The 16,707-nt window shown below is 35.3% G+C and overlaps 1 protein-coding gene across 15 annotated transcripts in view; it reads left to right on the top strand.

Annotated features, from left to right (window-relative positions):
• The window catches only part of THOC2 (THO complex subunit 2), a 114,615-nt gene that overhangs the window by 12,776 nt on the left and 85,132 nt on the right, over positions 1-16,707 (top strand). For all 15 annotated transcript variants that reach the window (XM_058713812.1, XM_058713811.1, XM_058713808.1 and 12 more), the window contains exons 2-6: positions 2,787-2,845; positions 8,114-8,205; positions 11,283-11,334; positions 15,143-15,213; positions 16,084-16,205. In XM_058713812.1, the coding sequence (XP_058569795.1) occupies positions 2,787-2,845; positions 8,114-8,205; positions 11,283-11,334; positions 15,143-15,213; positions 16,084-16,205 (396 nt within the window). The remainder of the gene's footprint in view (positions 1-2,786; positions 2,846-8,113; positions 8,206-11,282; positions 11,335-15,142; positions 15,214-16,083; positions 16,206-16,707) is intronic.

Raw genomic sequence — 16,707 nt, 5'->3', positions numbered from 1 at the left:
GCTGTGCCAGGAGGAGGGACAATGGTGAAAGGGTGACATGAATTTTACTGCTGGCTTTGATGCAGTTGTTTTAGTGCTCACCTGGAGCCTCTTAAGTGGTTTCTGAATTTCTCATAAAGGGACTTGGCATGTATATTGTTGTTAAGTTGGTGTTTCTATAATTTTTATCCTCTATGGGAGGAAGGAAGGCCTGGGGCTTCCTCTTCTGCCATCTTGCTGATGCCACTCCAATTAAGTACCTTTTTAAGTGAAATGAAACCAGCTCTTGTTTTGTGAATGGTCATGAAAAATAAAATGAAACAGTTTAGTAACATCTTACATGGGACTGGCTTTATGCTTTCCTTTGATCTCTTGATCACGAAGAATCAGTGAGGCAATTTGATGCAAGTGCCTTTGATATGTGCTAAGGTGCCAGCAGTCTTTCCTTCCTTTTATTTTGAACCGTTAGTGCAAATGTTAATACCGCAAAGAGGGGAAATGATGTCTTAGTATTATTATGAATATGGTTTTGACCTTGCAGAACTCTAGTAAGTGTCTTGGGGATTAGGGGTTCGTGAACCACACTGTGAGAGCTGCTGTGTTACCAAATTATAACTGTTCCCTTCTATCCCTATTTTTGAATCTTTTTAAAAAATTAGTGTGGGGCACCTGGGTGGCTCTGTTGTTTAATTGTCCGATTCTTGATTTCAGCTCAGGTTGTGATCTCACCATTTGTGGGATTGAGCCCCGTGTCATCAGGCTCCTCTTTATTCACAACTTGGAGCCTGCTTGGGATTCTCTCTCTCTCCCCTCTCTTTCTCCCCCCCCCCCCCGCCATGAATAAATACAGTTTAAAAAAACCTAGTGAATGAATGTTGAATTTTGCCAAGTGTCTTTTATGCATCTGTTAACTCATGATTTTTAAAAGTCAGTTTGATGTGGTGAATTAATTTGAACCAACTTTGTGTATTTGGGATAAACACGTTACTTTTGAGGGATTTCAATATATTTTTCCATTTATCTAGATATTTAATACTGCACATGTTTAAATATCACAGGACCCTATTATTAACTATCAGTTAATATTCATTTAGAATTACCCATGTACCTGCCACATTTTCCTCATTTCTTGTTGTAACTCTAAAGTTCTCTCTGTAATAATTTTATCCTGCCTAAGAAATGTCCTTAAGTATTTATTTTAGTGCGTGAACTCAGTTATTGTTTGTCTGAACTTCAGTCATTATTTTGTCTTTTCTTGGAAGTATGTTTTTTGAGTATAGAATTTTTAGGTGGGCAGGTACTTTGTTTCAGCACTTTGGATGTATCTTTCCACTATCTCTTGTATTCATTGCTCTCGTTGAGAAGTCCTGAAGATAGTCCCCCCCCCCCCCCCCGTTCTTAAATGATTTTGTCTTTGATTTTCTCTAGCTTTACTATGGTATGCCCAGTTGTGGATTTCACTTCGGTTCTAGAAAACTGAAGTCTTGGCTATTATTTCTTCAAATAACTGCTTTTGCCCTTGTTCTCTCTTTCTGGAATTCCAATTAAGCTTATCCCTTTTCACTGTATTCTATGTATCTATCCTTCTTTGCAACATTTAAGTTAATCTAATGAAGAGGTTTTTAAAATACAAGTATTTTTTCAATTTTCAGGTTTTTTTGTTTTTAAACTTTATTATTGGAAACAAATCTCAAACAGATGAGAAAGTAGAATACCAATGAAATCATCAATCAGATTCAGTAGTTCTCAACTGCTGGCCGATCTTGTTTCATCTAAAACCCCACCCGTTTTCCCATTCTACTGAAGTAAATACCGTTACATCTGTGAATATTTCAGCATTATCTTTTAAAGATAACTTTTTATAGAATTTATAAGATCTTTATAAAATATTCCAATTGACTCAGAAATGTTAATTAAAAAAAATACTTGTTTGAGATAGGGTCCAAACATTGTGATTGATACATCTCTTAAGCCTTTTTTTACCTTGAGGATTCCCTAGCATCTTTAATTTTTCCTTGCAGTATATTTATTGAAGGGACTGGGGCATTGTCTGTAGAGTTTTCCACAGTCTGAATTTAGGTTCATGGCTTTTTTTTTTTTTTTTTTTAAAGACAACTTCATAGGTGGCTTGGTGTATTCTTTCAAAATCAGGATCAGGATACACATAATGTTTGATTGTCTCTTGTGATGTAAACAGTTCTTGATAGATGCTGACTTAGATCCTTCAATTTATTAGGAATCTTAAAATGGTTATGTTCTTCTGTCATTCCTTCTTTATTAGCTGAAATACTTCAGTACAGAGACATTTCTTATCAACTACAGGTTCATATGTGAAAAACAGAGTAAGTGCTTGATTTTTATTCTTTTATTTACCACTTTTCAAAAATAATGAATTGGGGGCGCCTGGGTGGCTCAGTCGGTTAAGCGTCCGACTTCAGCTCAGGTCACGATCTTGCGGTCCATGAGTTCGAGCCCCGCGTTGGGCTCTGGGCTGATGGCTCAGAGCCTGGAGCCTGCTTCCGATTCTGTGTCTCCCTCTCTCTCTGCCCCTCCCCCGTTCATGCTGTGTCTCTCTCTGTCTCAAAAATAAATAAAACGTTAAAAAAAAAAAATAATGAATTGATTTACTAGCATCCTCCAGTTCTGACCAATTAGGGTTTTTAGGTTTGTTTTATTCTCATCATAAACTAATGGATCTAAACATATCTTATACGTTTCCAAATATTTTTAGTTGATATAATATACTCTATAAGGATCATCTATATTAGGATTGGAAATTAATACATATTATTTCTGTTTTATTCTAGTTTGCATTTATGCCGGATCCTCAGTGAAAATAAAAGCCATGATAGTTCAACTTACAGAGGTAAGACTTTTAAAAGTATCATAGCTATTATTTCTGGTCTGGTCAACATTAATAGATGTCCTGTTTTCTGTTAAATTGTTATGAATTAAAAACAAAACGTTTGAGATATAGTTCATATTATATAAAGCTTTTATGTGAATATATTACAGTTAGGATTAAAACTATAGTTATGGTAAGACTATCTCTGTATGGATGTTACTTGATCTGCATAATAGTCATATGTTGGCTTTTATAATTGCGACATGATGAGCTAAATATCAGCAGTTGGTAGCTGTATTAAAAATTGCAGAGGCTAGTTATCAGTCATAAACAGAAGAGAAAAGCTAGCCTGGAAAAACTATTCTGATCTTGTTTGCACTAGGAAATTTCCAGAAACTGAGGTTGTGTTTTTACTAAAGCTGGTTATGTTTAGGTGGTATCTAGGGATCTTATTAAAGACAGTTGTCATGGAAAACATTAAAAGCAAAGGAGTTGTTTACTGCATATCACAAGTATGATTTATTAAGTAAAATGTAATTAAACAGGATGTAAATTTTAAAGGATTTTACAATTTATTTTAACATTTATTAATTTAAAATCAGGCATTGGATTTAGAAAAGGAGAGGCAAAAACAAAAGCAGTTATGTCTAGTAAGTTTAAAGCATTTTCATATGTAGCTTTCACTGAGGGTAGAACCTGTAACATGTTTTCAATCTGGAAAAAATAATTTATAATCAATAATTTATTTTAAATAAAGAATGACTGAATAAAATTAATTATAGTTATATAAATTATGTCTGTGAAAAGACAATTAAAAGCCATGTTTATAGATTTATTTTTGTTTTATCAAAAATTAAATATTATCTTAATATGAGAGTGTATATTTTTTAAAGAATGCTTGTATTTTGCTAGTGGAAAGCATTTTTTTAAACAAGTGAATTAGCCATTGCTTTTCCTGTCATTTGGGTAAGACCTATTTTAACACTTAACATTCCTAGCCCACACCCCCACTTATTTTCCAATTTATCCTGCTTATAAAGTTGCATGATCATTTATAAAGATTTCTGAGGTTGCTATAATGCCTTTTCTTTTGAATAAATTAGTTGACTGCCAGAAATGTAAGAAAGTAAAAAAAAAAAAAATTCCTTTCTAAAAGCACTTGGGTACTTAACTTTTTTTCTTCCTTATGTTTTTTTTAGGTTTGTTTATTTATTTTGAGAGAGACAGAGAGAGAGAGAGAGAGAGAACGAACAAGCGGGTGAGGGGCAGAGAGAAGGAGAGACAGAATCCCAAAGCAGGTTTCACGCCCTCAGCATAGAGCCCAATGTGGGGCTCGAACTCATGAACTTTGAGATCATGACCCGAGCCAAGATCAAGAGTCAGATGCCTAACCGACTGAGCCACCCAGGCTTCCCTATGTTTAAAACAAGTTTATAACTTCTCAGTTAACGTCTGTCTTGTTTATGATTAAAATCTTACGTGGGTAGAATAAGAGAAAGAATTCTCAGAAAAACTATAAATAGTGTAACACAGAATGATTACTCTTCAGTTTTAAATGGGACTGTATGGATCTTTAATAAATATCAGATTATTGTTAATTTGTACCGTTGTTCTGATTCACATATGAAACCAAAAACAGTCATGAGTGTGGCCTCATTGGCTGAATTGCCAGTGCTCTCTTTCACCTGCCCTTGCATGCTTTCTCAGTATGTACATTCTTTGGCCAGTCTCTGCCACCAATGAGGCTTTGGTCTAAAGGCCTCAGTTGGTAGTCTATGCAGGAAACTAACTGAATGTTATTTCTTCAGAATTTCATTTAATCTGTAAGGGGGATTGCGTTTGGGTAGTGTTCCCTCAGCCCTTTCCCTTTCTGCCCTTCCTTTGAATTTGAGGGAGGCAGTTTCCCTTGCACAGACTACTTCTCCTTTTTGTAAGTCCCTTCCCCCTAGTATAATGATATTGTAATGATGGCTGATAAACATGAATCGTCCTGACAGAACCAAGAACTAGCGTCTTCAGTGTTCTAAATCCCACAGAGAATATCTAAGAATCTCTAGACGTCCCCTTTACTTTTGGCTATCCTTAAAACTAATTTTCTGAGGGGTACCTGGCTGGCTCAGTCGGAAGAGCATGTGGTTCTTGATCGCCAGGTCGTGAATTCGAACCCCACGTTGGGCGCAGAGAGTACTAAAGAAATAAGTAAATAAACTTAAAAAAAAACCCCTGCTTTTTCTGAAATGTTGGCGTTAGGATAAAATCTTTATTTTTGTGTATAATGATGTTTGTTAGGTTTTCCTTCACATTGTAAATGTAATGGTTTTCAACGTTAGTATAGAATTTACAGGATTTTGTGGGGTTAGCCTTGGTAATCTTACACTACCGCTTCTTGTTTTTCTGGCTAAATAAAATACGATAGACTTTCCTAACCACTTAAATGGGTATTTAAAAACATGTGAATTGAGGACTGTCTTCGCTATTTTGTGGATGACATTGTGATTGTTTTATGTCACTTGATGTCAGCAAAATGACCTGGGCTATATGTTCTCTAATCTCCTTCTCTGAATAAGATTAGTATTCCCTCAGCCCCTAATGAGCCCATATTCTTCTGGGAATTTAGTTTATGATGCTCAACTTGTCCTTCTAAGAGTGACTGCTTTTTTGTTTTTTAAGTTATCTGAGTAACTTTTTTTATTTTGAATTTTTTAAAAGATTTTTTTATTAAAAATTTTTTTTCCTTAACATTTATTTATTTTTGAGAGACTGAGAGAGACAGAGCACGAGCAGGGGAGGGGCAGAGGGAGAGGGAGACAGAATCCCAAGCCAGGCTTCAGGCTCCAAGCTGTCAGCACAGAGCCCTATGAGGGGCTTGAACCCATGAACTGTGAGATCATGACCTGAGCCTAGGTCAGACACTTAACCGACTGAGCCACCCAGATTTTATTTTTAAGTAATCTCTACACCCATCGTGGGGCATGAACTCACAACCCCAAGATCAAGAGTTGCATGCTCCACCAGCTGAGCCAACTGGGTGCCCCTGCCTGTACCTTTTTTTTTTTTAAAGACTTTATTATTTATTTTATTATTACTAAATTTTTTAATGTTTATTATTTTGGGGAGAGAGTGCACATGCACACGAGCGGGGGAGGGGCAGAGAGACCAGGAGATACAGAATCCAAAGCAGGCTCCAGGTTCCGAGCAGTCAGCACAGAGCCTGACATGGGGCTCGAACTCCGAACTGTGAGATCATAACCTGAGCCGAAGTCAGATGCTTAAGCGACTGAGCCACCCAGGCTCCCAAGATTTTATTTTTAAGTAATCTCTATACCCAACATGTATACCCAAGTGCCTCTGGATAACTTTAAATGAATATTATTTGTTACAAAAGCATTTTATTATTGGAAATTGAAAGCATGAAATTGACCTCATATTTCTACCATACTAACAATAGAAATTTTTTTCTTTGCATTTTGGCTTTTGTATAGTTTATCATAAGTATAATGAAGGCATATTTATGAAAAAGGTGCTCGGCCATGTTTAATAATGAATTCTTCATAAGGAATTGGGATACTCTGGCTATATTTCTTTAGCAAATAATTTAATGGACAAATTGATTTCATTGTAAAATAATTATAAATTAATAAAATTGCAAATAAAGTTGTTTAAAGGGGTATCGATATAAGTTTTGATTTTTATACTCTTCCTTTTTTTTTTTTTTTTTTTTTAAATTTTTTTTTTCCAACGTTTTTTATTTATTTTTGGGACAGAGAGAGACAGAGCATGAACGGGGGAGGGGCAGAGAGAGAGGGAGACACAGAATCGGAAGCAGGCTCCAGGCTCCGAGCCATCAGCCCAGAGCCTGATGCGGGGCTCGAACTCACGGACCGCGAGATCGTGACCTGGCTGAAGTCGGACGCTTAACCGACTGCGCCACCCAGGCGCCCCTATACTCTTCCTTTTTTGTGACTAGTAAAAACCAAGGGAGAAGATTTTTAAATATTTGATGGTTTACTTGCTATTTTGCCCTGAAAGATTTTTGATTCCCTTCAAAAGGGGATTATAAATTGACTTTACTTTACAACTGTTTTTTAGACTTCTTGTTTTTCTACTTTTTTCAGTTTTTGTAGTTGACACATAATGTTACATTAATTTCAGGTGTACAACATAGTCATTCAACAACTCTGACTCTATACATTATGCTATTCTGACCACAAGCATAGTTACCATTTGTCACCATACAATTGTTTTTCTACTTTTTAAAAAAGTTTGTTTATTTTGAGAGAGAGTGTGCAGGTGCACATGCAGGAGGGGCGGGGGGAGGGTGGAGAGGGAGAGAATCCCAAGTATTCTCCACACTGTCAGCATGGAGGCTGATGCGGGGCTCTAACCCACAGACCGGGAGATCATGACCTGAGCTGAAACCAAAAGTCGGATGCTTAACCGACTAGCCATCCAGATGCTCCTGTTTTTCTACTTTGGATGGGAGAAAGGAGGTAAAGTTTTCAGTGTATAGGACTAAAGAAAAATATGGTTATAAAGAGGTATTCACCTGACCACTAACTCCCCTTGACCCCCAAATTCCTCCTCCAGGAAAGGAGGCTATGGTAATAGCAAATGAGACTACTTGTGGTTGACAGTTCTCGTTAGACTGCCATTTTATGTATGTACATATGTAATTATTTAAGTTTGAATTCTGATGAAAATAGAGGAGAAAAGATCTAGATTTGGGTAGAAATTTCTCTGACAGTAGGATATGGATAAAACTTAATTTTATATTGACTATTATTCTTTACCTGTTGCCCTGAGATTGAATTGCCTATAATCTGAATATATTTAGAAAAATCTGTGAAATTTCCTGGTGAAATAAATGGTTAATTTAGTTTATATCCACTTGCTGGAGTTCAATGCTGTCCTTAAAAATAATTTTGGAGACTTTGGTAGCATGAGAAAATACTTTAAAAGGTGTTTATGGAGGAATCAAAATACCACATTATGTGCACTGTGGATGCAAATATGTAAAATATGTAGACATGTAGAAAAAGATGGGAAGGAAATGTTTAAAGCAGTAGTTACTGTAGTGGAGTCCAGGTTAACTTTTTTATACTTTTAGTATTGTGTTTTTGTGAAAGTAAAAGGAAAAAAAACATGCTAGAGAAAAGCATCAAAAGTGTATTTTCTCATCATTATTGATACTTATAATTCTGAGAAGTAGGAAATATAGAGGTCTTCCCTCAGAGGGTCTTTTATGTTCGAGAGATTGTGTTCTCACATTCCTTCTTTTATGTTCAACAGATTTCCAGCAAGCTCTTTATGAGTTATCATACCATGTCATTAAAGGAAATCTAAAGCATGATCAGGCATCTAATGTTCTTAATGACATTAGTGTAAGTATATATACATATGTTTTCTATTTTAATAATTATTACATATTTGTTTTAAAAAAAAATTTTTTTTTAATGTTTATTCTTGGGAGACAGAGCACGAGTGGGGGAAGGGCAGAGCGAGAGAGGGACACAGAATCTAAAGCAGGCTCCAGGCTCTGAGCTGTCAGCATAGAGCCCGACGTGGGGCTGGAACTCACGGACTGTGAGATGATGACCTGAGCCAAAGTCGGACGCTTAACTGACTGAGCCACCCAGGCGCCCCACGTATTTTGCTTTTGATACAAAGATCTCTAAAGTGTAAAACTTGCGTTTCATTTTATTTAAAATTATAGTAATGTTTTAAGGCAGTATTGGTAAGCCGTTGTTGCTAGGCAGAACTAAAGATATTTTAATCTTTTTGTCTCGTTGCGAGTACAGCAGAAAATGTTAGGTTAGCTGGGAGGGCAAAAAAAAAAAAAAATCCTGCATTATAATGAAATCAGGGTATACCTAATTAAAAATGCTACTATAAAAATAATTTGGCTAGAATATTTTTCTCCCAATATAGCATATCAAAGCATTTTCTTTTGTTTGTGGTTATGTTTAGATATTAAATATATTTTTAAAACTTGAGGATTAAAATTATTTTTAGAGACAAGTCGAATGTGGGGAGGGGTGGGAGGGGGAGGGGGAGAGAGAGAGAGAGAGAGGGAGGAATATCTTAAGCAGGCTTCACGCCCAGCTTGGAGCTGATGAGGGGCTTGATCTCACGACTGGAAGATTGTGACCTGAGCTGAAATCAAGAGTCGGTTACTGAGCCACCCGGGCACCCCTAAATTATTTTACATTGAGGTTGCATAGTTCTTTTTTTTTTTTTCTTAACGTTTATTTTTTTGAGACAGAGACAGAGTATGAATGGGGGAGGGTTAGAGAGAGAGGGAGACACAGAATCCGAAACATGCTCCAGGCCTGAGCTGGTGGCACAGAGCCCGACGCGGGGCTCGAACTCACAGACCGCGAGATCATGACCTGAGCAGGAGTCGGATGCTCAACCGACTGAGCCACCCAGGCGCCCCTACATAGTTCTAACTAATGCTCACTTGATGCCAATTTTCATGTGTTTGCTGTGTTAGAAAATATGAATAACTAGATTTTTTTCTAACCTTTTTAACGTGATTATTATTTCACTCTTTCATTTATTAGAGAATTTAAGTTAGATTCAGACCAGATACTTTTCATGGGTGTTTGGTATTTGAATTGTATGATGAGCTTTCAAATTGTTAAGGGTGTTAATTATTGTAAACCAGTAGTTAAGTTTCTTCACTTAAGTGCAGTGTATTATTCTGTTATTATTAGGCTTGGTTTTAACCTTGTATAAATAAATTACTTACCCAGTTGAGAAGAGCTTTTGTAATAAGTTCCAGTGAGGTAAGACCTGGAGCTTCTTGATACCAGTATGAATTTCCCCTGTGTTGTTTTAAGCTTCTGTAGCCTTTTGCTGTTAGGATAGGTAATCTCCTTTGTATGCTTTTTGTCCTTTTCAAGGATAGTCTTAAGGAACTTCTATGTTTAGCTGTGGGATTTTTTCCACCTACATACAGTAGAGGCCCAGTATGAGTTTCTCTTTTATTCCTAAACTGTATCTATTTGACTACAGCAGTATTAATTCCTATTGGAGTAGTCTGTATCTTCAACAACTAATATTCCATGTTGAACACTCTGGTCTGGCTCCCTCATTTCTGGTCTTTGAGTAGCCTGAGTACTTGCATTCAAGTAGACTTAGTGAAAGTTCATAGCCCTTAAACTTTTGAGACTGAAGTCTGGTATGCAATTAAGGTTATTTCCTTCTGTAAATTGGCCACTGGTATAGAGTTTAGTGTATTTATGGATTTGATTCTAATACTTTTTCCCATTTTTTGAAAATGAATAGTTCAAATGGATTAAAAAAAGTTTTTTTGATGTTTATTTATTTTTGGTAGAGGGAGAGAGAGACAGAAACAGAGCGTCAGCATGGGCGGGGCAGAGAGAGAAGGAGACACAGAATCGGAAGCAGGCTCCAGGCTCTGAGCTGTCAGCACAGAGCCCGACACAGGGCTCAAACTCACAAATCGTGAGATCGTGACCTGAGCCAAAGTCGGACGCCCAACCCACTGAGCCACCCAGGTGCCCTGAAATAGATTTAATATGTATTTTGTTCTTACTTAGCTTCCCCTTTCCTTTGAGTCCTTCTATATACTTTTGCAGCTGGATCTTTGCCATGGCTTTCTCATAGTCTTGTATCTCACTGCCCCATATCTTCTTAGCCATGGAGGCATATCTTGCGTGTCTCTTACAGCTGCCAGTTTTTTCGTTAGAATCATATTTTTTTCCTTTGGTATCTGAAAAAGGCTAGTTTAAGGGTTGCTGTAGTGCTAGCAAACTAATTGCAATGATTGAACTATGATCCTTACTAAAGTCAGGAGACAAATCTAGAATAAATGTTGAAATTTTCATCCAGAAATGAGGGGAGAATTTTGGGTTTTTTCAAAGGCTACAAACATCAGTGCATAAAGAAAATAAAGATAGATTTTTGGTATTATTTTCATCTTCAGAAAATCTTGAGTTCTGGAACGACAGCTTGTAATTGTTTTTGTGTTTTTTAGATTTCTGTTCTGATACTGCTAGGACTTTCGCCTAGATCAGTGTTAATTCAGGCATGAGCACAACGTTTAAAGTTGTAGATGAAAAATGTACCATTTTTAACAGTCTTGTTTTAGGTAGGTGTAAGGTACTCCAAATTCCAGTGGTTTCTAACATGAATTTCTTTGGAAAAATGTCACTCATTTGTGCTCTTTAATATTTCCTGAAGTGCTTGCTTAGGTTTCTGTTTTTTATGAAGTTACTACACTGTAGACATTTAAACATTTTTTTTCCAAGTGTTGTCTCCCTCTTTCTGTTTTCTCTGTATTATGAAACTTGAAGAATTTTATTATTTGTCACCATAGTGGTGTTGGGGTTTTGTTAGGTTTTAAGTTTTACTGAAGAGTGTTATTCTGAAGCCATACTTGCTGGTATGCTATTCATGTATTTACTGTGAATAATTATATTTTTATAATTAGGAATTTCGTGAGGATATGCCCTCCATTCTTGCTGATGTATTCTGCATATTAGGTAGGTATTAAGCCTTTATTTCACCTGTGAAAGTGCTGTTTGGTAAATTAATATACTGTGTTAAATAAAATGCTTTCTTTCAAACAAATGTTTCTACAAATCTAGATTGTATTATTTTACTTTTATAGAGAATGTGGTGTTGTAAGTCAAATGTGAGTATAATCACTGTTTATAAACTAGCTTTAGATGGTTTTAGTTTATAATTCAAATAGTTGGGAGTTTTTTGGAATGTATGTTTATATAAAATTGAGCTAAATTAAGTCATTTCAAGTAAAAAAAAAGTTTTCTGAAGTTCAGTTAGTCTGAATTATTCATATTTTAGTAACCACAGGATTAATGTTCTTCACTTCAGGTTATCAATGAATGTGAGAATCCCAAACTTAGGACACTCAAGAGATATTTACTTTGCTATTATATATACTCTTTTGGTTCTTCTTAATTTTAGAAAGAGCAAGAAGAGCCAAAGTAATTAAAAGTACTTTTGTTTTGAGGATGAGAAACCAGCTTTGGAAATAGCAATTTCTCTCTCCAGAATAAATAAGAACTTATGCAAGATGGAAAAGAAATATTTCTTTGACTTAGAACAAAGGGTAGTGTCTCTCCATGGGAAGCATGGATTTAAAAAATAATATATATTATAAATTTATTTCTCTAATTTTAGATTTGAATTAAAATAACTTTGAGCAGTTTTCTCCATCAGTATTATGCTTTCTAGAACTGTGATCTAATAGAAACCTTTAGCAGACATGATAGTATTCACTTTAAAATAAGATATCCTCTGAGAGTTTGTCAAGCTGGAGTGAATTAATTTAGCTCATTAATCTTAATTCCTAGAATAGGTAGGTTACTTAAGTGTCTTACTGAGAATCTGGGAATTTGATCTCAACAAATCTAAATGCCTGGTGCTTGATCCTTCAGGATATTTAAGATTTCATAACAGCAGTAATGTCAGGAACAGGTCAAAATGTATGTGGACTGTGAGTGATAAATGAAAAGAGCAAACCACTGATAGGGTGACCATATTGTCCCACTTTGTCTTGTTTTCCATGGCATAATTAACAGTGCCTTATTTCAGTCTTAAAACTGTCCTGGTTTGGATCATAAAGTGTATGTTCATACTGTCTGTTGAATTGATTTATGCCAGCAACAACAAAAAACCTCTTAAGCTGAATTTTTAAAGCAGGCAGTAAAGGTATTACATTATGTTACATATAAATATAGCATGAGACAAGTTTAAAAAATTAAAAAAATTCTTTTTACTATGAAATTGTAGGACTGAAAGTGATTTGTAGGTAACATTTTGTGGAAGCTGTTGTTCCTTGATAGTGTCAGGAGTATATTTTATGTCTTTCTTTGGGTGATCATAGGTTAGCTTACTAGTAAGTTCTAAGAATTTCTTTATTGGTTTATTCTATTAGGATATATTTTCCTTTCATAGTTATTTAGTAATATGAATTATTGTTACAAGTCATTGCTTTTTACTGATAACATGAATTTATGAGGATTGTTTGGTTTCTCTTGGGAAATTTCTTTTAGCCTATCAATTTTTACAAGCAAGATTAGAATGGCAAACTTAGAAAGAGAATTTCACTCACCTGTCCCCTCACTCACCCACCCCTACCCTTAGCAGAAAAAAAAAGATCCAAGGATGACCCTAGACCAAACTAGGGGAATAGGAGTAAGAATGGAAGCTACCTGTAAGATAGTGATAACGGTAATAACGTAGATGCCATTTTTGGAGCACCTTTTATGTTCTAAGTATTATGTTACGCATTTAATTTCATTTTAATCCTCACAGCAACTTCTGTAAGGGAGGTTTACAGATCAGAAAATTGAAGCTCAGAGAAGGGATTTTTCAAGGCCTTTTATTTAGCCAGTAAGGCAGAGTTTGAACTTGGGTGTTTTTGATTCCAGAGACCATAATCTTTTTACTACATCATTTTATCTTTCTAATATTTTAACAGTTATAAGAGAAATCAGTGCTGTACTTTCTTGGTTAAGATAGCAGCTTCTTTAAAAGACTAATTATGTAAGGATGAGGGAACCTGAGAGCTATGTTAACCTGGAAGGGGAAGTCTGAAGTAACTTAATGCACTGCTGGGATTTCTGAGCTGGATTGGGTGGTTGGTGATCCTGGGGCCTAGAGTTGGAAATGGCTGAGGGCTTTTTAGTAAAATCTTAGGGGAAATTAAAGAGAATTTACCAAGTACTGACTCAAGGTTGATGAGTCAAAGATAATGAATGAATTTATTAGAATAGTTTCATAAGTTAGGACAAAAAGAATAAAGAAAACAGGGAAGGCATACATACTTGTGATAATAGAGTCCTGTATTGATTGTTGAGGTGGATCAGCAGAGAAGTTTACTGAGGTCCTATTAAGGAGTTCTTAACATGGACAGAACCCATAGAGCGGTATTTTGATCAGGTCACGTAGCTAAGAGGAGAGCAGACTTGGCTTGAAGAGAATGAACCTGCTACCCAGGTGCTCTGATCTTAGGGACTTTTCAGATAGATCTTAGGGACTTTTGGGCCTTGGTAGATAGATGTTGGTTAAAAGAATGGGTCCAGTTTAGTCTTGACCCCTCAAGATTAATATTCTTGAAGTTCTAGGTTGAGGAGGGACCAGAAGACCAGACAACAGGGAAGCAGCTAGGAGTCCCTGGAAGGGATTGATGAGATCCACATGGATTAAAAGTCTTATTGAGAGGATGAGATTGTATTACAGTTACATTGTATAAATTATACCCTGAAATTCTCTTAATACACTTGAGCTAACCATGTGCTTAGCTACAGTGGCCAGGATATTGGGAAATGGCACTGTCGAAGAAGGGAAAGGGGAGTAGGGCCAGGAAAATGGATATGTTTGATGATAAATTCCTTTCTCTTTTGATTCTCAGTGATGGCAATAGAAAGTAAACTGAAGCAAAGCAGTGGTAGGACATCTGGGTAGAACTGTAGAACCCTTAGAAGACAATTTTATTACATCTCTAAAATCGGTGCCTCTTCTAAATTATGAGTTGAGTTAAAGCAGTAATCCTGAGATCAACCTTGTAATCCTGTCAATCCTCCTTGAATTTTTTTTTTTTTGGATGCTTGGCATTAAAAGCTAATTGTTTTATTTCCTACATCATAAAATTGACAAATTTTCTGAATAATTTACTGAAACTCGGGTCTCAGTTTTTAACTATTTCAGTAGGAAGAAAATAAAAATCATGAATAAATTTTTATTTGCTGACCAGAATTGTAATTCAAAATAAGATGTTAAAAATATTCTTTTAATACTGTCTCTTCATAGAGTTGATGGCCAGGTAGCTTGGTTAGAATGTGGTACATGGTACCAAGGTGGCCAGAGTCAAGGGTTTGATCTTCACAAGTAAGAGGATCTTTAGTGTTAGAAGGGATCTTTGTTCTCACCCAGTCTAGCTTTCCACCTAAGGAACAATCGTTCTTTAGTATCTCTGATGTGTGGTCATTTAAAATTTGCTTGAATATTTCCATTTTTGAGAACATTAATTTTTCGAAGTTTTGTTGCTTCTAGTGCCATAGCATGTAGTTCCTGTGTAATCAACTTACCGTTTTATGGGTATGCCATTGGTCCCAGGGTCAGTCTCCAGCATGAGGAGAAATTAATCCTAAGCATTCATATGCATATGAAGGACAGCTCATGCTTACTTTATTTACACATTTTTTTCCAAATTCAGAAAGAGGGGCTTAAAAATTAGTTTTAAAGAAAATAAGTATCCTATTATAGTGCTGTAAAGAGTCTAGAAAAATCAAACTTTTGTCTTTTTTTCTTCCATCATTATAGATATTGAGACAAATTGTTTAGAAGAAAAAAGCAAGAGAGACTATTTTACACAATTGGTATTAGCATGTTTGGTAAGTTATAAAAAAATACTTTCCCTTTCTAGATTTTTACGTTGAACAATTGTAATCATAGTTAATCATGTTAATGGAGGAGGATAGTGACACTCACTTGGCTATTCATTCATTATAAGGTGAGATTTGGATTTTGAAATCGAATGCTTTGTAAAATTAGACATGCTGATTATTTCTATGAAATATGGATGCTTCATATCACTTAAACAATCTGTATATTTTAAACTTTTGGTTATATTCATGACCTAGAAAGTTCCTAAATAAGGAAAAAGGTAAGCATCTATCAAGTGAGTAGAAATGATGTGGACAGCTTTTAAACTGAACAGTTTTTCATAAACTCTTTATTAGGCAAGGAGAAAAAGAATGGAGGTAGTTTAAAAATAATAAATTCAAGAACTTGTCATAATCATTGTCTAGTAAACCATTTTGTGTTCATAAATTTAGAACCGAGGAGAAATGCTATTACTCAGACCTGGAAGAGTGTCCTTGTCTTTGCTGTGCTAGAATTTGACTTAAACAGTAGAAACTAAAGAAGGCTGAAGTGCTGTATTAGTCTTAAAGAAAAATTCAGTTGACAGACTCTAATCAGAATTTCATCTGTAGTTCTTACTTGTAGGCTGTGTACAGCACGCATGTAATTTTTTAGTGAGTTTTTAAAAGAGCTATATGTCACATATTTCAGTATTTGGGGAGTCATCCTTTTTGTTAAATTGAAGTTCCAAGATTTTTTTTTATAAATTAAAAGTTGTTGATATATGTTTAATGTGATTTTTAATATTCTTGTTTGGGAAAAATTATTTTGAATACATTAAGATTGCATATGCATTGGAATGCTAAGGAATAAATGGCCTTTAATATTTTTTAATACAGTATTTAGTTTCAGACACAGTTCTAAAGGAACGCCTGGATCCAGAAACATTGGAATCATTAGGGCTTATTAAACAGTCACAGCAGTTCAATCAAAAGTCAGTTAAAATCAAGACAAAGCTCTTGTAAGTACATGTATCTTTATGTTACAGATCAAGTATCTGAGTATGTTTTCTTAGTTCTCATTTTGAATACTAGAAATTTCTAAAGGCAGTTTGAAGATTTTTTTTGTTGCTGTTAGCATGTATTGTGTTTTTTCCCTTTTAAAAATAGCCTATGATTATTGAGTCAGCAGTGAACTTTACCTGTATGAAACCAATGTTAACTTTTCTCCATATTAGAAGTTAAAATAATAGTGCTTTTATTATTATCAATAAGATAATTTACAACTATGGATACACTCTAGTACATCTTAGTGATGGAAATAGTGGTATGTTATTGTTCCTTGAGATTAGCAGTATTCTTTCTTTGTGTTACTGGTTTTCCCTGTATGATTAACATTGGGGTGTCTCTTGTGAGCCACTGTTAATTTTTATTTTAAAAGCTACATGAAGAAGTAAACTTTGAACAACCATTCTTATGATTGTTGTAAATCAGAGAGATAAGAAAATTCAATGAGAAGAATAC

The sequence above is a fragment of the Neofelis nebulosa genome, chromosome X (genome assembly GCF_028018385.1).
Source record: "Neofelis nebulosa isolate mNeoNeb1 chromosome X, mNeoNeb1.pri, whole genome shotgun sequence".
Classification (NCBI taxonomy): domain Eukaryota; kingdom Metazoa; phylum Chordata; class Mammalia; order Carnivora; family Felidae; genus Neofelis; species Neofelis nebulosa.
Note: the sequence above shows the minus strand (reverse complement) of the source record. Positions and strands in the feature narration are given on the sequence as shown.